Consider the following 21,838-nt stretch of genomic DNA (forward strand, 5'->3'; position numbering starts at 1 on the left):
TCGGACCACCAATAACGGACTGTCTAGGACGTCAATCTCTCTGAAATAGCCTTCAGGGTCTGTCCTTGAATCGTGATTAGGAGCTTGAGCCCGCCGAGAATGCATGGAACTCCACTCAATCAGAGCCAAGAACTTCCTTTTTAGGAAACTGGTGTCCCTCGGGGCCGTCTTGACCCACAAAAATCATTCCCCGGCTGTGCAGCGGTAATGGCCGCCATACAAGATTACTACAGTGGCTTACCTGGCTGTGGAACTAAACCTGGCAGCGTTAGCCCATCAGATACCAGTGGAGATGCGCAAGGTTGACTTCGATTCAGCCAAATCTCCTTCTTCAACCTCCCCTGGCTGCCGGTCCAGATATAACTTAAGGACTTAAGAACTCCCACCACCTGCTAGACACGGTCCACAGGCTCCACAATTCGAGGTGATTACCGAATTGCGTGGCTTTATTGAGAATACGACATAGCAGACAAGAAACGAGTTCGAGAACGAGAACGCCGCCAATAATGCCGTGGAAATTCATTGATAGTTCGAATAATAGCCGAAGCAATCTCACCCAAGTTAAGCGCCATGTGATGCACGAGTATATGCGTCAAAAGCGCCAGGATGACGGTACTCAGGAGACAGAGGAGAAAACCAGCAAATCGAATAACACACGCCAGCGGACAAAAAGGACCAAGGCTGGCCAGAAGACAAAGAAAAAGCGCACAGACGCCACAGCATGTGAACAGTTCGCTCAAGGTTCCCGGTCTTGCTCGGACATGTCTATTTCGGGACAAAGGTCAAAATCACCATTGCCCCAGTGCATAGATTACACTCCCGCTCTTCGGTGCCAGCTGGTGTCGGTTTTCCTCGACGCCTATTTGCCTTCTGTCTCGAATCCGCACCAGAGGGTCGGGGGAGACTTTACTGGTGCGCTCCCGTTCAGGCTAGGTGATTCACCGATGCTGGACTATGCAATCACAGCGCTATGTGCCGTCTATGTGGGGTCTTCCTGGCAGGATAGAATGCTTTACCGGGAAGGGGTTGAGAGTTATGCTAGGGCGGTTCAATGTCTTCGCGGGTGCATCGAGCGTTCCACCACGACACAGGATATGCTCTACGTGACTGCTGCCTTGCAAACATACGAAGTAAGTTTGTACTTGATTTTATATGCTTGCCTGGACTGACTCGGGAAGGTTGTCCAACCCTCGCAACATGGTATGGCTGGCTGGAGTGCGCATGTCCAGGGTTGTAGAGCGCTATTACGACATGGGCGTGATGGCTCAGACTCGGCGTTGGACGACGATGAACTGTATCGCCATATGCAGATGGTAATAGTAGGTAGAAGAACGTGGAAAAGAGTACCCATTACGTTGCTAACAAGCTAGATCGCTGAAGCGGTAGTCCATCGGAAATCTGCCTACGTTCCCAACCCTGCGTGGCGGCCGAAAAGGCGCACTCTATTCGACCAGGGTCTCGATTTCCTGGTCAGCTGTACGTCGTTAATGGCAGAGATTCGTCATTTGGAACAAGACAGATGCCGGGATAAACGAACTGCAGGTCATCGTCTTCTGCAGGAGTGTGTGCGCATGGAGGGCGAATTGAATATTCAATACTCTGCTCTGCGCTCTTGGATGGGCTTTCCTGATCTATGGAATACGGACGAATTTGAAGAGCATGAGAGTGACGAGACGGAAGATCTTTTCTTCGATGATGCCTTTTGCTTCGAATCGTTCCCCGTGGCGCAGGTCTATTCACTGCACTGGGCCACGCAGCTAATGACTTATATGGCCATCGAGAGACTCTGCTGCCTTCTGGACGAGCGCGTGGTTCCTGGACAGCCCTCCGCATCCCTATTCACGCGGTCGTACAGGGATATCATCGATCTGGCGAGTTCCTCTGCTGTAATGATCTGCCAGTCTGTCAAGTATTGCTTCAGTCCAGGGATGAACGCTTTCGGGGTGCAGGTCTTGTTCGTGCGGCTGTGGCTCGCGAATCAATTCTACCACGCTCGCCCGGGATTCGAGAAGGAGTATGCCTGGTGCCAGAGGATTATTCGTAAGATCACAGATACTGGGTTCCAGGGTGCGCCGGACTTTATGAATTTACACTGGCCTCCTCTTAGACACTTAATATGAAGTAAAATTACCTAGTATTGATACCATCACGACCATAGTACCCATCAACCAACCTAGAATGCGTCCGTGCCAGCACACCCTCATCCAGATCTTCATAGGCCATGCTCCAAATCGCCTGCGCCTCGTTCCTCTCTGTCTTTCTTGCAGAATCAACACCTATATGCTGCACCAGCACCGGATAAAGCGCAAACCTCGCCAACGCCGTCTCCTCTGCCAACCGATCCAGCATCAAGTCAATCTGGCCCTGGCCCCTTTCACGCAAATACTCCATAACCAAAGGCGCCTGGGCCCGCGGGAACACCATCGCCTGCGAGCAACATCCAAAGGACTCTTCAAACACCCCCGGCGCAGGCGGAAGGACAGACGCCTTGCCGCACTGGAAAAACAGGAGCACGAGCGCAGGGTTGAGGACGCAGACCAGCACGAATAGCGTACTGGGGCTGATATCCGGCTGCAATGCCTTTGCTTTCTTTTTTGTGCGCTGCCACTGCCGCTGTCGCAGTCGTCGGGTCACAGCCCCTGCGACCGCTGCGATAGTTATAATACCGAGTCCGACCCCGGGGATAATCCAGAACTCATTATTCCCGCCAATCTGGTGACTCGCCCACCCCGTTGAACGCTCCTGGTTGAACAGTCGCATGAATAGCCAGCTATTCGGGTTTCCGGCTGTTTTGGATTCGAGCACGCGTAGTCCCTGTAACGTGCGAACCAGCCAGCCGTCTGCGAGGAGGATGTCGTCTTCGAACATGCCGATGTATGGAGCTCCAGACTCGTAGCAGCGGGATAGTACGTGTGTGTAGTCGAAGACGCCCTTTTCGGAGTAGCGGCCTTCGTTTTTAAGGGAGGTGAGGTGGGCGGTTTGTTTTGCCGTTGTATTGTAGGTGTAGAAGTCGTCGAGGGCTTGGTGCAGCCATGGGGTGTTCCAGGCTGGATGGGTGGTGGCGTCTGGTTCGGCGATTAGGGCTGTGAGGTGCAGGTCGGCGCGTTCTGGGGGCGTGAGGCCGGTGAGGAGGCTTGCTATTGTTGTCTGGATAAGTAGTACTTTAGCATGCTAGGTAACTATGGGCCAGGGGCTAGGGAAGAAGGGGACTGGTAGTTATAGTAGGTTATATACGTACTTCCAGGTACTGTTCCTCTGTCCTCTTCACGGACGAAATACCCACGCAGAGTGCTGCGCCCTTACTGCCGTTCTCTGCATGACTGTCTGGTGTGTTGTTGGCTGTCGAGGATCGAGACTCGATGAACCGCTGTACTTTTGCCTTCCGGGTCAGGGAGTATCGCTGCTCGTATGCGCGTGCAGGATCAAAGAACGCGCTGCCGGGATCACGGTAGAAGTGTGTTTTGGCGTACCAGATAGTGCAGGTGAGAAAGAGAAGGCTAAGGAGGAGTTTCCATGCGATGGGATACATGGTTATGTATAGAAATGGACTGAATTTGTGTAGGAAAAAAAGGAGGGCGAGGCTTTTCATAGCAATGCTACCGCGTCTAACAAATTACTCTCCCTGCTCGGTACCTTGACATCGCCCTCCTGGCGTCAGACTCAGGCTACGGACTACAGAGACCTGGGCGCCTAACAGCGCCGCAACTCGCGGGGTCACAGTGTTCGTGCATTAACTATTGGGCACCGGAAATTCCCTTTTAGGAAACTCGTCTGGCGGACCGGGGGTGCAGATTTAGCCCCAAGCTGGCTATCCACATTTCGTGTTCGGGATCAATGAGAGTACATATGTAGAGGCATGGCAGTGACACTAGGGTTTCCACTGCTGATCTCGCCTAGAGAAAGAATTTCTTGGCTTTTTCGATCCTTCATCGGGATTCAGGGCTCTGCAGTCACGTCGGATTCGTACAGCTACGTTGTCTCACAAGTCACAATTATATGGGTTGCTAGGAATGGCATGCGTGGAGAACATGAACGTGATTCCATGGTCTAAGGGCATTGCTGGTGCTGTTCAGCTTCAGTATTAACGGAAAGAAAGCCTTACAAAGATAGAAAAACTGCAAAGGATACGATTGATGTCAGATAGACCAACATAGCCCCTGCTATGGCCTTGGCCCTGGTGAGAGCCGCCAGCGCGCTTCCATTGGTTACACTGGATACAGGCAGGCTAAGCGCAAAGTGGTTTGGATCGGGCTATTGTAGGCTCGAGAGTGGTACAAGCGGCTGACTGACCAAGTACAGTATGCTTGAAGAGAGGAACTGGAACTACCTCGAGATGAATTATGAATTGGCATACATATTATTAATTATGAAGCAGTGTACCTTTTGAAAACTCAAAGCAAAGGCCCAAGCACGATGACTTCATCCTGACTAAGAGACCCAACAGGGCAAGTAGGGCCAGCCCTGGTTGACCCACATCCGGCCGTTTATAAAGCGCGACTTGAGCTTCCGACCGTCTTCATCCCTTCCTTCAAGCTCAACAGCTTGCAGAGCGCAATCATCAAATGGCGATGAAAAAGCTCAGCACGGCTTCAATTGATTAACATAACAGGGATATTCATATCCTGCCTGCGAATCGGTAAGAATCACCTGCTACTCTTCCCCCGTGCTCTACCTCAGAGCACGACAAGCATATGATGCTGTATGATAGGTCCGCAACATCATTGTGGAAAAAATATACCCAAAGCCGAAATTTCAAGACGGGTCTCTGAATTGCTTGTTTCTCATTCCTTATTTGTCGCAACTCTTGTTGTTAGGACTGCTGGCTAAGACTACTTTGCTGTATAGGTTCGTCCGAATCGATGACGCGATGCGGGTGGCGTTTGTTAGTGACACGCGATCCTGGTCCGCCGGGCGGATCCCGCTGTCAGCAACGGGGCTAGTATGAATTGATGAATTGAATGAATATGAATGAATATGAATGCGAATATAAACGATGGAATACTTTGAAGAATTGTGTGCCAGGTAGACGCTGTAATTGTAGTGGCTGTATTATTGTGGTGTGTGGTCTTCGGCAAATATGTGACAGGTCACGCAAATAGCCCTGAACAACCACCAGGCGGGTCACCTAACGGTCACTCGCCAAGGATAGGAAGGGAACGAGCAGAGCTATCTTGTTTTGTGGTAAACTTGTTCCTGAGGATACGCAAAATAAAACTCTTATGGTGGAGATGTTCCTGGACGTCTCCACTATAAACCGGATCTATACGTACTTGTTGATTCCCAACACAAGGGCGCTATATTCCCCATACGGAGTATATTAACAGGGGGCCTACCGATACTTTTCTTGTACCATACTCAGTGTAAGACGTCCCAATGCTTAGCAGCCTAATATCTGCCCAATAACCCCGCAGCCTCTTGCAGCACAGCGGCCAATAGTCGCAGGGCTGACTGCTAGGTGATTCTTACGTCCGCTGATATAGCCAGAAGAACTTGAGCTCGCCCCCGCTCTCTGATCTGGACATGCTGGAGCATACCTTAATTGTCTAGTAAATCTAGCTACAGCATCTGCTAAACCAAGGCGCAAACCCAAACGCGGCAGATTCCATGTGGTATATGTGTGCCCTGCAGGCGGCTGATGATATTGGTTACGGCATTGACTTAGCGCTCTAGGTTTGATATGACTTTATGATAATGAAAATGAACCTTGACCTGGTATGCACCAATAGGTTCCTAGTATTTCCCTGATTCTGGAGCGAATTGGGGGTTGCGAACTTTATCTATATATATATATATATATATACCAGAACAGTTTTGGCACTGTGTTTCCGGGAGATCTGATTATGCTATATTTATCGCTCAACTACTTATCGGAAAAGTCGAGTAGTGGCAGGTTCACGTTCCGATGCCAATTATGCTGTGACCAACGTGCAAGCGATTGATTGTATGCTTCGAATGTCCCCTATTGGCCGTTTGTTGCATTTGCCGTTTGTTGCATTTTTTAATATTCATTTCTCCATTCATACTTTGAATAACCCCTTACCCCTTATAATTTCCGATTGCAGATGCGTACAGGGAGCGAGGCGCGTAGGCCGTGGGATCCGAGCCGACCGCGGACTCCGCGGCGGGCACGGTGACCGCATCTATACAGAGCAGCATATAAATGAATTCCGTCTGCATCTGCTTTGCCAGCCAGAAAATAGAGTACCATTCATTGCAAAATGTCCTCTCCAACTCCGGGCACCAGGTAAACCCCCTTCATCTTGTTTCCTGTCCAAGCTGACAACAGAAGCTCCGAGCTCAGAAACCGACGCCCCAATGGCCCCAAGCAGCCCGAAACGACAGCCACCCTGGTTGAAAAACCACACTTCGAATTCGGCGGCCCTCTGGGTGTATCTGCCCTTATGATCGGATTCCCCCTGCTAATGTACTACATGTACATTGGCGCCACCTTCTACGATGGAAAACCTCCCCTGCCTGCGCCCAACCAGCCGATCACCGAGTTTCTCGCTCACCTCGTCGACCTCGCCTACACCCACGCATTCCCAACCAAGAAAGCCTGGTTCATCTACTGGTCATTCCTCACCTTTGAAGGCTTCGCATACCTCTACTTCCCAGGCGTCTACCGCGTCGGCAAACCCCTCCCCCACCTCAACGGCGCTCAACTCCCCTACTACTGCTCCGCCGTCTGGAGCTGGTTCGCTACCATCGCCCTCGCCCTGGCCCTCCACTTCACGGGCCTCTTCCGCCTCACAACCCTCATAACAGACTTTGGCTCTATAATGTCCGTCGCCATTGCATCGGGGTATCTCGTCTCTATAATAGCCTACATCTCGGCTCTCGCGCGCGGCGCCCAGCACCGCATGACGGGCTCGCATGTCTATGACTTCTTTATGGGCGCGGAGCTCAACCCGCGCCTGTTCAAGTGGATCGATATGAAGATGTTCTTCGAAGTGCGGATCCCGTGGTTTATATTGTTCCTGTTGACGCTTGCGACGGCGCTCAAGCAGTACGAGGAACTGGGGTACGTCTCGGGCGAGGTATGTTTCCTCCTCATGGCGCACTTCTTGTATACGAATGCCTGTGCGAAGGGCGAGGACTTGATTATTCCGACATGGTATGTTATCTACCTACACCAAATATTAAACCGAAAACAGCAACTAATTCAACGTTTTCCTTGACTCGAATAGGGACATGTACTACGAAAAATGGGGCTTCATGCTTATATTCTGGAACCTCGCCGGCGTGCCCATGTCCTACTGCCACTGCACCCTGTACCTCGCCTACCACGACCCCTCAACCTCCTCTTACTACTGGAGCAACAAGCACCCGGCAATCCTGCTCCCCTGGGCCGCGACTTACCTCTTCTTCTACTGGATCTGGGACACCTGCAACAGCCAGAAAAGCATATTCCGGGCCGAGGAGCGCGGTGCGAAGGTTGACCGTGCGACGTTTCCGCAGTTGCCGTGGCGGGCTGTGAAGAATCCGAGGACGATTAGGGTTACGCAGGGGGAGGATGCTGGGGCGTTGATTCTTTGCGATGGGTGGTGTATGTTTTTTCCTTCCTTCCCTTCTTTTCTATTCTTTCTCTTCTCTACCCATCCACCTGATCGAGAACCGCAATGTCTTTGACTAACATAACTTGAATGGTGTTGTAGACGGCATCGCCCGCAAAATCCACTACACATGCGACTGGTTTTTCGCGATAAGCTGGGGTCTGATTACAGGCTTCGATTCGCCGTTTCCGTGGTTCTACTCGGTCTTCTTCTCGGTTATGATTGTGCACCGTGCGCGTAGGGATATTCAACGCTGTCGTCAGAGGTATGGGGATGCTTGGAAGGAGTATGAGAAGAGGGTGCCGTGGTTGTTTATTCCGGTGAGTTTTTATCCTCTTCTTTTACTATTTAAGTGGTTGTGTGAGACTAATGATGTAGTATGTTTTTTGAGGGGTGGTTTAGGAAGTGGAATAATTCGGAGGACAAGTTAGATGGATAAGTTTGATTTAATTGGATTATGTGGATTGATTGATAGTATAGTATAGTATTGAGATCAATTCAACCCTCTCAGAATCTCCACGGCCGACCTCCCCGTCCCAATAAAATCATTCAAAAACATCGAAATATCAACCTGATCAACCCGATCATCAAACAAATCATCCGGCCAGATCACATCCGGCAGCGCAATATCCCCCGCCCCGGACCCGGCAGGCATAATCAGACTTCCATCCTGGTGCTGCGCAAGCCCCGTAAGTGTCTGTCTGGAATCGACGAGGACCTGCGCGGCTCTGGCGAAGGAGGCGCAGATGGCGTGTAGGTGCAACGAGCCGCGGGACACGCCCTTTATCAGCTCGAGAGACTTGACGGTTTCTTGGAGCAGGTGGAGGTCTGCGGTGTTGGTAGTTGTGATTGCGTGGGTGAAGACGATGATGAAGGGCGTGAAGGAAGGGTATAATAGAATCGAGTTGACATATTCGGCTTGTTTGTGCGCTTTGCGGTCCCGGAAGTACGTTATGCATTTGAGGTGGCTGTGCAGTGCCATCGACGCGGCTTCGTAGCATTCCGATGAGACGGCCATTGCATCTGCGGCGCGTGTTTGCGCGCGGTATATCACCGTCAGGACGGAGTAGGCGATGAAGTCGGCGCACGCGGTCATGCCGTGCAGGGAGTCTGCGTAGAGGCCTTTGCTGACGTCGATCTACTGCCGTTAGTATTGCACTTCGAGATATCGTCCATGGGCGGGGATGGGATGGTACTTCGAGTAGTTTGTTCCGCACAGCCATGAGATCCACGGAGAGTGCGTGGATCCTGCGTAATTTCTCCTCCTCGCTTGTTCTTGTTGCGGATACGGAGTAGAGCTGGTCGTAGACCTTGCCTTGGATAGCGGCGAACTCGACGGTGATGAGGTTGATGAGGTCCCAGGAGTGTTGTCGGTGGTCGGCCGACGGCGTATATAGGTTTGCGTCGATGTCGTGGTCTTGAAAGTGCGAGGTGAGGCCGATGTTCAACGATACGTTTTTGTCAATGGTGTACAGCGACCAGAACGCGTGGCGTTTGGAGTCGGCCAGCGCGAAGGGATCGGAGAGAGAGGTCGCGTTTCGATGCATGCCCATGGTTTGGCACATATTGAATGCGATCGAAAGGTACGTCCAGCAGCGCTGGATGTCGAATTCTTCTTGCGCTTTGATGATCTGGCTGGTTAGACAAATCTTAATAGATAGTGACAGACTTACTCCGATTAATAATGCTTGCACTTTCTCCAGCGTTGGATCGGCTAGCATCTGTGGACTATTCAGACCAGCTGAAAAGCTCCTCTCACAGAAAGATTTGCTAGAGCTGAGATCGTACCGCGCAAGATCAGGATCTCCCTCGTGAATGTAGTCCCGGATAACAAAGTACAGCAACCCATGCAGCAGTGTCGTCGACCCGGACGGAACCGGCACAATCGGAAAATAGATCGACTGACAAAGCGATTCAAGTTGCCGGGTGTCTTTCCACGACTGACTGACCAGGAAAAACGGAGGTTGTACTACCAATATCAGCCGGGTTCCAGAGAAGAAAAAATGACGTACATACTCTTGACCTTTTTCACCACCGCGACGACAAGATCTACCGGAAGCAATGGCTCTCGAGTACGGAATACCTCGGACGATCCCTGCGCTGGTCCAGGCGTATGCGTGTCGAGACTATCCTTCAGCGAGGACAGCGCAGAAGAGACCTGGTCGTTCAACTCCCCACCACGAGCCGCAACCACAGCCGAGAGCGCAGCGTCTCGGGCAACAAGGGTTTCATGGTGAAACGAAGACTGCCCTTCAAACGGAGGCACCGTCTGTCGTGCTGGACTCGGGCTGGATACTGCCAGCGCTGGAGGAGTTGCAGCCGGTGACCCCTTTGAGATGTTCTGGAGTGTCTGTTGGATAGAGTTGAGCTGTTCTTGTATACTCTGGAATCGCTGCTCGCTGTCAAAAGTTAACAAAGGGAAATTCAGTACGGTTTTCCATGGCACTTACTACTCGTCGTTCTGGAGTCGTGGCGTTCTGGTGGCAGTGGCAGTGGCGGTAGCAGTCGGCGTCGCACCCCCAGCACTACATGTAATGCCTAACACATTGCAACTGGAGCATGGAACCGACTTGTCGCATTTGATCTGACAGTCGTTAGCGTAGATTTCCTAGCTGTTTCGTTGCGCGGTACCTTTCGGAGTCGGCAATTGTCACACTATCGGTGGTCAGTTTGTGAAGAGTCGACAGATACAGAAAACATACCGCTCGCACGCGGAATGAGCTCCGGGACATGTTCGCCGATGAAGCCCTCCCCGTCAATAAGAATCGATCTGATGTTGAGGATGGTTGACTTGGAGAGAATTGAAGAAAGCGCTCAGCCAATTTGTGCAGTAGAAGTTGCTGAATCAGCATGCACATATCTTTATGCCGTTTATGCACATTCTACAGATGCGCATACGATGGTAGTATCTACGGAAATTACATATACAACAGCAGATGCGCTAAAAGTGGTCGATGGTGGGAATATAGTCTAATAACTCTAAAGTCCAAAGAGATATAATCTACTCCACAGCAATGTTAATATTGGTATGCCCCGTCGCAGGAGGATAATCCACGTAGCAGATCTTGTTATCCTCGAATGGTCCGTAGAAACGGCTGCGCTCGTACGGTGAAAACGGAGTACCCGTTCTCAGGCGCTCAACTAGGTCCGGGTTGCTGGTGTAGTACCGTCCATACAGCAGAGCGTCGTACTGGCCGGACTCGAGGACCCCCCATGAGTTCTCCTGGTTCCAGCCGCCGCCGGAGAAGAAGGGGGTAGATCCAAAGATCTCGCGGAAGCTGCTCAGCTCGACGTTTGTGAGGCCCCAGCTGCCTAGGAAGGCGTCCTTTTCTTCGTAGCTGAAGATTTGCTCGTAGCGCTGGTGTTGTTAGCCGGAGTTCGGGGGTGGGACAGGGAATGGGCAGACATACCGGCTCAATGAAGCTCACGTAGGAGAGATTGGGGTGTGTGCGCTTGAGCTCCTTGGAGAGGTGCGACCAAGTCTCAAGACGCTGCTCGCTGCGAGTCTGATTGAACAGACCGAACGGTGAAAGACGGATGGCCAGGTTCTCCTCGCCGACTGTCTTGGCCAGCTGGTCCATGAGCTCGAGGACGAAGCGGCACCGTTTCTCAGGCGAGCCGCCGTACTCATCTGTCCGCTTGTTGATGTTCGAGCTGAGGAACTGCTCTGGGAGATATCCATTTCCGCCGTGCAGTTCGATCCCGTCGAACCCAGCTTCCATGGCCGCCTTGGCCGCCTGGCAGTAGTCCTCGATTGTGCGCTTGATGTGCTCGACCGTGAGCTCGATAGGGGGATGCGCGGAGTAAGGGACTTGCTCGGTTGCGCCGACGGGAGGGTGCGAGTAGCATTCAGTCGGGGAGTCCCAGACGGTAGCAGAGGCAGAGACAGCGGGTGAGCCGCTCATCTGGGGGATGGTGGCACGGCCTGCGTGCCAGAGCTGAGCGTAAATATAGCCTCCCTTCTCATGGACGGCGTCGACGACTCGTTTCCAGCCGGCGGTTTGCTGGGCGTTGAAGAGGCCGGGGACACCGGGCATGCCATTGCTCTATCGGACGGAGCTGTCAACATGAAGCCGGGAACCACCAGCAGCCGGACTTACCTCGAGCGACGGCGGGATGCCCTCTGAGATGATTAGTCCTCCATCGGTAGCCCGTTGGCGGTAGTAGTCGACAATTAGGTCGCCGGGATACCAGACGCGGTTGGGCTTCTCGGGGGTGCTGACGGGGCTCTGAGGCACACCGCGATTGCGGGTCATTGGGGCATGAATGACCCGGTGTTTAAGTGTGATTCTGCCATTGGCAATAGCCAGAGGCTGGAAAAGCTTCGAGTCTTGATGCGCCATGTTGGGAGGAGCTGGAAGTGGGAGAGTTTGGTACCGAGGCACACAGTCTCACAGCATGGGGGAATCGGTCGTCCCATCATTCTCTATTTGTGCGGCGGCAGATTCTCCTGATCCAGTATGACCCTCCATTTCCCCTCTTCGACCGCTGCGGCGCAGACTCTGGCTCATTCTCAAACGGGTGGGATGGGCCTGAATGGGTCTTGACAGCCACTTGGGAGCAGCTGGGGGCCCAGTGAGAGACGCCGACAAGAGCGCGGTGGATTCTAGCGCCCGTTAGCTGCCCGCGGACCGCCTTAGCGACCGGCCGTGTCTGGCGAGGACTCGGGCTGGCTCTGGGCGTTGGACTGATTCGTGTGCGCTGACATGGCCTGCAAGAGCAACATGTGAAGACTAAAGAGCGATGGAGAATCAATACAGTTGGAGTTATACAGTTATGCAACCCTAACAAAGTAACAGACACATCTGCGACGGATCGCCGACTCCTGTAATCTTCAGCAGAACGATGGTGAAAACTCAATTAATCCTTGACAGCCGAGCTTCTGCTGAAACATCGGTATTACCCGAACTGCAAAATTACAGCGGTCGGCCCTATAAATATAATAAGTCGATGCCTTTGTCTTCACCCACCACAAATAGTCATTCTATTCAGGTTATCGCGAAGACGATAGATCACATGTGCTGATCCAGTATCCACAGAGCTAGTCATCGCCAGCGACTAAGAGAGTGCTGGATTTGTATTTATTTGACCTTCCCAGACGAGAACTGGACACTGAAGCAATATGATCCATCCGAAGCTTGTCAAGGCTGCGCAATTTGTATCCTGCACGAAATTCACCAACTCGATCGATCATGCATGTATCTTCAGCCACCCGCAACTTAACTGTATGTATACGCCTCTGGCTGTGGCGATTTTCTCTCCCTTGCGCAGCGGGTTTGAAGCTCGCGTTATCTAATTGACTGACCAGTCGCCAATTTTATCAAGCTGAGACTAGTAATTGATGGGATACTAGATCTGTATGCCCAGGATGGCCGCTCGAGTCTATCTTCGCTTTTCTATAGCCCACAATGACCCGGTCGTGAGTCCCATCGTGCATCGACCCAAGCCTCAGGTTCGCCCAATACACCGCGGGTCCGCGTGAGACATGTCCGACGCTTGTCTTCTTCCCATGTTGACCGAAAGACACAGTAAAGGCGACGGAGCTCCCGGAATACAAGCCAGGGAGCTCACTGGCCAGTGTGGATGCAGTAGAAAAAGTAACCATTTACCCCCTTTGTTTAGCACGCCGACCTGGGGCACATGATTTCAGCCCCTGGCTGCCTGTTCGTTATCGCAGGCTGATCGTGATTGTTCGCGCCTATACGAAGAGCGCTAATGAGTGAGCCCCGTATTATCTACACGCCTGAACAGAAATCGGCAGGTGACAGAGCAGCTGCTTTTTGAACACGAGGGCTGAATACGAAGGGCAGTGGGAGTGTCCGGCGCAAAGGATATAAACGTGCCGTCGACTGCCGCCAGGAAGATCCTTTCTTTCTATATCAAGTGTCATATTCCGAAAAACATCATCGTCTCTTCCTTGGAGATCTCCTTCACGATGACCCGGTCTTCAATGCCTCGCTTGACATTCACCATCGCAGTACTCTGCTTGCTGCTGCATTCCGTCACTGCATATCCGACCGCGGAATTGGCCCGTGTCGTCCGTAACTCAGAAGTCGCCAGGTTGTCATTGCTGGGACGGGGAAACATTCATGCCTCGTCGATCGATCTGTCAGAGCGCCCTGATGCGGATCCACTCGAGCAGCGCGATAATCAAATGCCATAGCTATGTAACCTCAACTGCGGTAGTAGTGCACCTCGACGATAGCCCCTTAATGGTCAAGTGGATACTGTATGTGCTTTGAAGGTCGCTTCGAGTCAACTTGCTAACCCACCAGCTCAATTAAGCAGGAATGTGATTGTTAACAGTTGGCACGCGATGGCTTTTGTTAGCAAAGATAAACTGCTGGAATTGTCATAGAAAGAGAGAGTGTCATATCATAGAAAGCGAGAGAATTATATGAGAATTGAGATGGCAGTGGAATTTTTTTCCGTCCTTTTTAATAGTCGGCCGGTTACTACAACGAGTATGAGCACAGTAATTTGCAACTTTCCCTTCAGACTCCTCGGCTACAAACGACCCACTGGTTGCAGGCTGGTAGAGGCCGTCTGCACGCCGGCAAAGTCTCTTTTCTGTGTTCTGGAACCTGTTTCGACACGGATGACGAGGAGGCTTCCGGCGTGGGTCGTCGTCTCCACTGCGGCCGTTAAGGAAGACGCCCACCTTGTCTGTGTCTCTGTGATTCTCTGCGCCCTTCGTTCGCCAATCGCCAATCGCCAATCGCCGCATCGGAGGCGCACTGGCCAGGGCGATTACGACTTACGATCCTGGTCGCAAATGGACGGAGATTTGCCCAAAGGCGTGCATTGGCCGGAGGTGACCAGGCTGCTGGGAATTGCAGTCTGGGCGGCAAACTGATAGTGCTATCCTGGCAGCCAGCGGCCAGCGCCCCCTGACATCCTGGACTTGTGGTGCTTCACCTTGGCTCTGTGGATCTCCCTGAAGAACGGAATTGCTTTTGTCATGCAAACTCTATTTGAAGCATGGCGTCTCAGCGCCGTCTTTTTTGCCGTTCTAGGATGGAGGACTCGTTCTCGACTGCGCCAGCCCAGTGGGCCGGCAAAGTGGCGGACAGTCGCTAGCCAGCGAGAGCCCAGTTTAACCCTCTGACAGCCGATCATCAGTTCTCGAAATTCGGTACGCCGCCTGTCACGGCTGTATGAGCCTGGGAGGAGTGGATAGAGTCCGGGAGCCCAGTGCAACCCCTGCCCAGTTCCCGCTCCTGACCAGGATGCCAACCCCAGAGACAATCCCAATCTTCATGGCCTGGATGGAGCCGTTGTTACTCATTATCAATAGTGCAGATCTGGCAGCCCGAGCGCGTTACAGGATGTCCGTCCCTTATTACTCGCGAACCAGCCGGTTTTTCCGGAGGACATATGGGCCTCCACTCTTTAATTATTCTCCCCTCGTCGTTCGTTCTTTACACTGAGATAGATAGATTTTTTGGCGGCGTCACCATAATGCTGGATTGAGTCCGCATCATGTCCACGAATGACCGAACTGATGTGCTGAATACCGTCAACCTTGTCACGCAATGTCTCTGCATTCCAATTGTCAGCGTCTTTGTGCTTCTGCGCTTTGGCATCCGTGCCTGGTATAGGCAATGGGTTCGAGCCGAGGACTGTATGTCTTGCCTGCCTGCATCTGTTTATCATTGTTGAATGCTAATTGTCTACTGTCTAGGGACCTGCTTTTTCGCATGGGCAAGTACACTGAACACGATCTCTGAACCAAGCTAACCGTCACAGCTTCTCTTCATGGGATACTGCGGCATTGCCATTGTTGGTGAGTACAGCCCTCTCCTACAAAAAGGAAAAAAAGCTAACAGTATCAGTCGGTAACTATGGCGGAGGCTACCACTACTGGGACGTCTCAGCCGAAGACCAAGTATACTTCCGCAAGTTCTGCTACATTGCAACAGTCCTCTACTGCCCGATGGCCCTGCTCGTCAAAATCGCCCTCCTCTCCATCCTGATCCGCATCTTCGCCCCCTACAAGCGCAGAATCTACTTCATCTACGGCTTCCTCGCCGCCCTCACAATCTACTACACCGTCGCCGAGATCGTCAAAATCCGCATGTGCGATCCCGTCCCGGGATACTGGACCCTCGACCCGACCGCAAACTGTCTCGACCAGCAGGCCGCACTCATCGCCGACTCCGTTATAAGCATGGTTTCGGATATCCTGATCCTGGTCCTGCCGCTGCCCCTTACGTGGTCGCTGCAGATGTCGCGGAATAAGAAACTGCGCGTCATTGGTATGCTCTCGGCAGGAGGCCTCGCCACGGCGTTTAGTATCTACAGACTTGTCCTTGTTCTGCGCGACGGCAGTTCCCCGGATATGACGATCGTGTTTATCTGCGTTATTCTCTCAGGGTGCGTTACTTTCATATACCTACTCAGGAGTTCAACTAACAAGATGCGATAGAAATGCCGAAGGCGGCATGGGCCTCATCTGCGCATGCCTCCCCTCGCTCAACATCGTCATCAGCAAAGTGCGCAACCACAGCTACAAGTCCAACAACGGCTACTACGAAGGCCAAAGCTCGTCTGTCCCGCTCAGCCGCGTCAAGGGCGGCGGCGGAAGCAAAGCCGGGGTCTCGCTGAACCAGTCGCGCCGCGAACCGGAGCCGCACGAGATTAACTCGGATGAGAGCCATTTGATCTCGTATGCGGGTGCGGTGGACCGGAGCCAGACGGACTTTACGCATGGTGGGATTCATAAGACGATTGATGTGCAGCAGACTTTTGAGGTTGTTGAGGGGGATGGTCGTGGGCGGGGGAGTGGGAGTGGGAGCCCGAGTAGTGAGAATGAGTACTCCAAGGGCTCGAAGGGGCGGGGGTATTGATTGTGGGGTTAGTCTAAGATATGGATATCAGGGAGAGTATAGTACTTCTTTTTCTTTTGTTAGTTTGGTACGAATATAGTAATAGACGCCCGACTTCTGTCATCTTGTGGCCTCGACCATGCAAGGTACTTTCACTCTAGACTGCCAGGGCCGGGTCGGCATATGCCCGTCCACTACCTACAAGGAACCGGTTACCTTCCGAGCTCGGATTATCCGTTTATTGGAGAAATACGGAGTATATTAAACGGATTCAATACCCTGGTCAGGCCCCCCGGCTAGTTCACAGACAGGGAATACAACCCGGATATAGCGCCGGCCTTCTGCCGCTCTTGTGCCGCGCGCGCGAGTCAGTCGGTCGCCAAATAGACTAGTGACCGTTGATTCAGGCGCACTGACCTAGACTGTTACCGGGCTGTGTTGACTGACTGTTATGTTGACTTAAGAACATACATATTAATTAAGCAGTGGAGAACTACTGCCGGCACTAGACAGGGAGGCTCGTTGGAAGATTGACCAGTAACTACTGCCCTGGGTGCAGCCTGTAAAATTCTTACACGGTAAAGGAGGATAGTTTAATACCCTTGTACAGTTAGTAATATTTGGGTGGAGAGTTCAGGGCTGACTTGGACTGACAGAGTCATGTCTTGTCTCACCCGACCTTGGACGCCTACTTCGTATGTCTCTGGTGTCTGGACGGCTCGGCCGAGCCTTGCGCTACAAAGCTAAGCTGAGTCGAATGTTGCTGACGAGGATCTGTTCCTGTTTGAGTTCTTTTGAATAAGCGACTAAAGTTTTACTGAGAGCAATATGATCATGCCATGGTTTTTATCACATCACAATGTCACACCATATTCTAACAAGGAAGTATCGAGTGCGTCCGATTAGAGTTGCTCTCTCATTCTCCCTCCTCAGGGACGGAATTAGGGTTTATGTTCCTGACTGATCTATACGTAACGGAAATTAACAACGGTGGCCGTATACTCGCACAGATACCGATATATTCAGACTATTTCTCTTTCAGACCATTTCTCTTCGATTGATAACTATCCGTAACATTAGTTCAAGATAGCGTACTGGATAGAATAAAAAGATAGGATGGCTGTTGAAAGCAACCCGGGAAAACCCCCGTGCCCTGAGTTTTTAAGTTTAAGTTTATACATAGTCAGACCACCACCATCTGCAACCGTACCTGACCCCTGAATAAAGTATAGATATCGGTGGCCGGACAGTGATTGACTCATTGGCGATGGCGAGTTTAGAGGGGTCGCCGGTAGATAGGTTTGTGGTTTCTTATTAGAAATAGAAGTATGGCACTAGATAGAAGAATAAACTACTCTGATCTAGGACATAGGTGAACAAATCATACGAGTGTCATTCTGGTAAAGAAATACAGGTAAAAGAAAACGAAGACTGTAGGAGAAGACAAAAGACGACCAGGACAGAATTAACCCAACGTCAGTAAAAATAAAATAAAAGAAAGAAAAAAAGCACTTCCAAACACCCGGGACTCGAGAGGCAGCAACAGAGACAGCCGCATCTGCTGCTTTACACAGAGAACAGCGACTGGCTCTCTTATAGAAAGGCGCCCACTGAAGCTAGTTGGGATCGGACCATTCCTAGAGAGCTGTTAGTAAATGCCAATAAGAGACCATGAAATGAACATTCATACCGATTCCGGAAGGGGGATAAGTTCCAAGGTATGGGGATCCCAGCGATACATTTTCTCATTAACCAGCGCATTCAAAAGCCAAAGTGGCGGTGTAATCAGCGACGCGCATCTCCAGTCCAGCAGCTTCTCCTTATTCTTGTCACTGGGGTCCGGCGGCACGGGGACTGGATGCTCATTTCGGTCTTCGAGTGCCCGGTGTATAATCTCGATAGCGACCCCGCGGAGACCGAATTCTCCATAGAGCATGACGGCGATCTCGCGCACGGCGAGTTTCATGTCCAAGGGACTCGCCGCGGGCATCATCACGGAGATCACGATGGTTGGGACTGGACGCTCCATGAGGTGCAGGGCGCGTTTGCGTCCGCAGGGCTGGATGAATCTAATTTTAGGGAAGCGGTATAGATCGAGGATGTCGTCCACTTTGGCCATGATTTCGTTTTTGTAGTTTATAAAGGCTTTTCGGCGGCTGTCGCTGGCGGGGAGTTCTTGAGATACAACTGGCAGCGGGAGGACGTTGATTCCGGCTCGGTGGAGGGTGTATGTGTATCTGAAGTTGTCGAGGCTGAAATCTCCAACATGGTAAATCATGGACAGAAGTTCGCTGGGTTCCAAGTCGTCTTCTGACGGGGGTGGTGCGGTATGGGATACGAGTGGGATGACGGACCCGTAGGCGTGGGCTGCGGCATGGGCTTTCTGAGTGCGCCTCCATGGGTGGTATCCTGGCTGATGCATATAATCTCCAAAGATAGCACCCAGGGCCGAGGCTGGGTTTTGCGCGGTGGGGGCTGGTTTGTATGGCTGTTGGCCTCCACCGTCTGATTTCTTCTTATCTTTCTTCTTCTCAGAAGCAGTCTGGGCCTCGGCGTCGGCCTTGGCCTTGTAGCTCACGTAGGCCTCTGTCTGGAACTTGCTTGTCCCCAAGATAGTGAACCTGGCCGGAACATGTCTGTGCATGGAAGGAGGCGGGTTCCGGGGCTTACCATCCATATGAACCACGTCGTCCATCTCCCAGGACATGGCTATGGTGGCTTTATTAATGTACGCGGATGCTATTTGAGCCGCATCGCTTCCAGGGCCCGGGGCAGTGGTCATGGCCGAGTAAGGGCAGCGCAAGTAGGGGGAAAGATATTCCTCACGCAACGGCTGATTGTTCCCGCACTCTGCCCAGTTGTATGCGTAGTAACGGGGTTCAGGCGTGGTTGGGCGGAAGGTGAACATTTTGATATGCGCTGGAAGGAGCGATATATCGATAACGAGGTTTATAGGCAGACGGTACTGGGAAAGCTGAACCAGATATAAAACTGTTGTGTAGCGCAGTTGGTCTGAGAGAGTATAGGCGAAGAGAGTAGGGAAGAGGAAAGAGGAAAGAGGAAGAGAAGAGGCAAGGAGAAGGGAAAGCGAGATATAAAAGAGGGCTTGCAAACCATATTGCAGTACGATGTGGTAAGAGTAACAATAGAGTTCCTGAAAAGACTGCTCCTGATCATTAAGAAGTATAATACATCAAAGTCATAGTCATAGTTCGTCGTGACGGACATACCCCCCAGCGTCATCATCCTCAAATACCCGGACAACCTTTACAAGAAACTCGCCAGCCTGCTTCTGTTAGTGCGAATTCAGTAATCCTGTTCGACGACAACGTACCTCGTTCAACACCTGGACTGTATCCCGCGTCTTGTCCAGCTGCCCAGGTGCCAGTATGGAATCAGCTCCGTGAAGAATACGCAACGCATCCTCCGTCACATCAGGTGCCAGTTCAGATTCCGCGTCCACCACTCCCATCATCCTGCCTGTATCCACGGCGCTGTCGTTCCCTGGGACATCAAAACCTTCGGACCCAGGGGTACGCGGTGCCCCTGAAGCATCGGCAATCAGGAGACGCAACCCCTTCGCCCGTTCTGGCTCGAGCATCTTGGACAGCGCAGCGAGAAATTCCTGCAAAGTTGTAAGTGAAGAACCGGGGACCGACAAAACTTTATCCAGGATCAGATTGAGATCAGTCCAGAAGGCCCAGGACAGAACGCGAGCGGCGCGCGTATCAAAGTCCAAGAGCGGCCGCACCAGAGCCACAATATCTCGTAGAATCTCTTCCAAAATATCTACGACATCTGTAACTTGGCTAAACAGGTGGAAAAACGTCGCCAGGTCATCCTCCATATACGGCGTCAGCACGCGCGCTCGCGTCTGCAGTATCCCAGCGACATCATCCATCGTTTGACCCTGCAGCAGCGGCCCATCCAGCACATCAAGCAACCGCTCAACCTGAGAAAGCCCCTCCTCGGAAGCAAAATAAAACTTAATCCTCTTGCCCATGACGTGCCCGTACGCCTGGTACTCCAGCTCCCCGTGATCGAATATCCCATGGTCCTCGAACAGGTCATGCAGCTGGTGCGCCCGCTCAGGGGTTAATGTCTTCCTGAACCGGGCCACAGAAGCCGTAAGCCGGCCGAGGGTTTCTTCATCGGTTACGTATGCGACGAAGTCACCCATCTGCTCTGATGTCAGAGCTTTATGCCACAGCATAACCTCCTTATTTAGCGCTTTGATGTATCCCGGGTCCAGCGTATTCCTGGCCCACTGTATGATGCGCCATAGGGACTCCAGCGCAGGGATTAGATCTACACCTGCGCGGTCGAGTCCCTCTTTTGCGGTGCGGTAGTATCCTATGAACTCGGGGCTGAATACGCTGCTGAGTGTATCCAGCACGCCTACCGCGACGGCGCGATACTCGTCGGGGATTGCGGGGCTGGTGTTCAGGAATACCTTGAAAGCAGCCACGACTTCCGGTGTCAATACCTTTCCGCCGTTTTCGAAGACATAGCCCAGTGTATATGTGAATTCTGGGTCTGAGAGGAGGAGCTGCAGGCGCTCGGTTGCGGGTTTGGGGTTTTTCTCGTCGGTGAGGACGGTGAGTTTCTTTACGAGGGTATTTAGGCGCTGGATGGCTTCAATGCGAGCGAGGATGTCTTGTGCTTCGGGTGTGGAATTGAGTTCTTCTTGTGGACTTGGCTCTGGTTCTGGTTCTTTTGATACTGGGGATGGTGCTGTTGGTGGTTGAACCTTTGGTATTTCCGGCGGAGTTTTGGGATCTTCATCCTGAACGTCTAGTTCCGCGTCATCCGTGTCAAGAAGTGAGCCGATGCCCGATGCAAACGATGCGATATTCTGCAGGGTGCTGAGCTTTTGCAGAATGTCGGAGGTATCTTCGCCTTGGCCTCCATCTGCATCTGCATCTGCATTGGCAGCTTGATTCGTCTCTCCAGTACCAGAATTACCGTCTTTATCTCCCATAAGCGAGAACAAGGTGGACGCGACTGAGGCGACATTCTTCATCTGCGAAAGATCGATGCCATTCAACAGGTCGGAAGCATCGTCGGACGCAGAATCCGCCGAATCCTCCCCCCGAGCATTGTGCTGCTGCTGCTGCGTTTCAGGAGGCGATGAGTCTGCTTCTTTGTCATCTACTAACGAGGATAATGTCGATGCGATAGAGACGAATTTCTTCAGATTCGATAGCCCCTCGACGTTGTTGAGTAGGTCCAGGGGGTTCTGCTGTGGGTCGGCGAGGACAGCATGGGGAATCCCCAGCGAGAGAAGTACGAGAGAGAGCCGCATCCCGTCTCGTCTGCTTTTTGCAAGGTGAGGAGCTTTGCGAGTTTGAGCTGGCTGGAGGGACTGACTCCCTTATCAGAGGAATGCGGGGGAATTAATTTGAAGATGATAGAGTCTGTCAGGGGTCTGGACTGCCAAGACAGACCCAGTTATTA

General features: G+C 52.1%; 8 protein-coding genes across 8 annotated transcripts; 4 read left to right on the forward strand and 4 right to left on the reverse strand.

Annotated features, from left to right (window-relative positions):
- The first annotated feature begins 69 nt into the window (after positions 1-69).
- ASPSYDRAFT_1123535 (uncharacterized protein) lies at positions 70-2,330 on the forward strand. Its single transcript, XM_040839946.1, has 3 exons — positions 70-1,130; positions 1,179-1,319; positions 1,371-2,330. Exons 1-3 carry the CDS (start codon positions 507-509, stop codon positions 2,118-2,120), a joined length of 1,515 nt encoding a protein of 504 aa, XP_040700979.1. The 5' UTR covers positions 70-506; the 3' UTR covers positions 2,121-2,330.
- Positions 2,128-3,529, reverse strand: ASPSYDRAFT_59560 (uncharacterized protein; the record flags this gene model as incomplete). The annotated part of the gene is made up of 3 exons (XM_040849726.1): positions 2,128-2,607; positions 2,644-3,147; positions 3,239-3,529. 3 exons carry the CDS (start codon positions 3,527-3,529, stop codon positions 2,128-2,130), a joined length of 1,275 nt encoding a protein of 424 aa, XP_040700980.1.
- A 2,689-nt stretch (positions 3,530-6,218) lies between these two features.
- Positions 6,219-7,943, forward strand: erg4A (c-24(28) sterol reductase; the record flags this gene model as incomplete). Its single annotated transcript, XM_040852490.1, has 5 exons — positions 6,219-6,244; positions 6,290-7,114; positions 7,188-7,546; positions 7,656-7,873; positions 7,932-7,943. 5 exons carry the CDS (start codon positions 6,219-6,221, stop codon positions 7,941-7,943), a joined length of 1,440 nt encoding a protein of 479 aa, XP_040700981.1.
- Positions 7,944-8,046: 103 nt separating this feature from the next.
- Positions 8,047-10,326, reverse strand: ASPSYDRAFT_134130 (transcription factor domain-containing protein; the record flags this gene model as incomplete). Its single annotated transcript, XM_040840662.1, has 7 exons — positions 10,256-10,326; positions 10,185-10,208; positions 10,004-10,137; positions 9,570-9,952; positions 9,227-9,522; positions 8,750-9,184; positions 8,047-8,691 (listed from the first exon to the last, which is right to left on the reverse strand). Exons 1-7 carry the CDS (start codon positions 10,283-10,285, stop codon positions 8,047-8,049), a joined length of 1,947 nt encoding a protein of 648 aa, XP_040700982.1. The 5' UTR covers positions 10,286-10,326.
- A 90-nt stretch (positions 10,327-10,416) lies between these two features.
- Positions 10,417-12,363, reverse strand: ASPSYDRAFT_47472 (alkene reductase). The gene is made up of 3 exons (XM_040847433.1): positions 11,654-12,363; positions 10,964-11,599; positions 10,417-10,911 (listed from the first exon to the last, which is right to left on the reverse strand). Exons 1-3 carry the CDS (start codon positions 11,894-11,896, stop codon positions 10,555-10,557), a joined length of 1,236 nt encoding a protein of 411 aa, XP_040700983.1. The 5' UTR covers positions 11,897-12,363; the 3' UTR covers positions 10,417-10,554.
- Positions 12,364-13,392: 1,029 nt separating this feature from the next.
- On the forward strand, positions 13,393-13,926 carry ASPSYDRAFT_47476 (uncharacterized protein). The gene has a single exon (XM_040847434.1). It carries the CDS (start codon positions 13,489-13,491, stop codon positions 13,714-13,716), a length of 228 nt encoding a protein of 75 aa, XP_040700984.1. The 5' UTR covers positions 13,393-13,488; the 3' UTR covers positions 13,717-13,926.
- A 692-nt stretch (positions 13,927-14,618) lies between these two features.
- Positions 14,619-16,617, forward strand: ASPSYDRAFT_1123972 (uncharacterized protein). Its single transcript, XM_040839947.1, has 5 exons — positions 14,619-15,177; positions 15,238-15,257; positions 15,303-15,339; positions 15,389-15,929; positions 15,982-16,617. Exons 1-5 carry the CDS (start codon positions 15,036-15,038, stop codon positions 16,400-16,402), a joined length of 1,161 nt encoding a protein of 386 aa, XP_040700985.1. The 5' UTR covers positions 14,619-15,035; the 3' UTR covers positions 16,403-16,617.
- Positions 16,618-19,482: 2,865 nt separating this feature from the next.
- ASPSYDRAFT_47479 (uncharacterized protein) lies at positions 19,483-21,799 on the reverse strand. The gene is made up of 2 exons (XM_040847435.1): positions 19,716-21,799; positions 19,483-19,667 (listed from the first exon to the last, which is right to left on the reverse strand). The coding sequence occupies exons 1-2, from the start codon at positions 21,684-21,686 to the stop codon at positions 19,587-19,589; spliced, it is 2,052 nt and encodes a 683-aa protein (XP_040700986.1). The 5' UTR covers positions 21,687-21,799; the 3' UTR covers positions 19,483-19,586.
- Positions 21,800-21,838: the final 39 nt, after the last annotated feature.

This window comes from Aspergillus sydowii (genome assembly GCF_001890705.1).
Source record: "Aspergillus sydowii CBS 593.65 unplaced genomic scaffold ASPSYscaffold_8, whole genome shotgun sequence".
Classification (NCBI taxonomy): domain Eukaryota; kingdom Fungi; phylum Ascomycota; class Eurotiomycetes; order Eurotiales; family Aspergillaceae; genus Aspergillus; species Aspergillus sydowii.

Bases quoted from the DNA above. Each gene is read 5' to 3' on its own strand.
- ASPSYDRAFT_47476 (XM_040847434.1), top strand. From the start codon at position 13,489: ATGACCCGGTCTTCAATGCCTCGCTTGACATTCACCATCGCAGTACTC.
- ASPSYDRAFT_1123972 (XM_040839947.1), top strand. From the start codon at position 15,036: ATGTCCACGAATGACCGAACTGATGTGCTGAATACCGTCAACCTTGTC. The intron at 15,178-15,237 runs GTATGTCTTGCC...TCTACTGTCTAG, and splicing joins ATGGGTTCGAGCCGAGGACT to GGACCTGCTTTTTCGCATGG. The intron at 15,340-15,388 runs GTGAGTACAGCC...TAACAGTATCAG, and splicing joins CTGCGGCATTGCCATTGTTG to TCGGTAACTATGGCGGAGGC.
- ASPSYDRAFT_47472 (XM_040847433.1), bottom strand. From the start codon at position 11,896: ATGGCGCATCAAGACTCGAAGCTTTTCCAGCCTCTGGCTATTGCCAAT. The intron at 11,600-11,653 runs GTAAGTCCGGCT...TCCGTCCGATAG, and splicing joins GCATCCCGCCGTCGCTCGAG to AGCAATGGCATGCCCGGTGT. The intron at 10,912-10,963 runs GTATGTCTGCCC...TAACAACACCAG, and splicing joins ACGTGAGCTTCATTGAGCCG to CGCTACGAGCAAATCTTCAG.
- ASPSYDRAFT_1123535 (XM_040839946.1), top strand. From the start codon at position 507: ATGCCGTGGAAATTCATTGATAGTTCGAATAATAGCCGAAGCAATCTC. The intron at 1,131-1,178 runs GTAAGTTTGTAC...TGACTCGGGAAG, and splicing joins CTGCCTTGCAAACATACGAA to GTTGTCCAACCCTCGCAACA. The intron at 1,320-1,370 runs GTAGGTAGAAGA...CTAACAAGCTAG, and splicing joins GCCATATGCAGATGGTAATA to ATCGCTGAAGCGGTAGTCCA.
- ASPSYDRAFT_47479 (XM_040847435.1), bottom strand. From the start codon at position 21,686: ATGCGGCTCTCTCTCGTACTTCTCTCGCTGGGGATTCCCCATGCTGTC. The intron at 19,668-19,715 runs GTACGTTGTCGT...TAACAGAAGCAG, and splicing joins CAGTCCAGGTGTTGAACGAG to GCTGGCGAGTTTCTTGTAAA.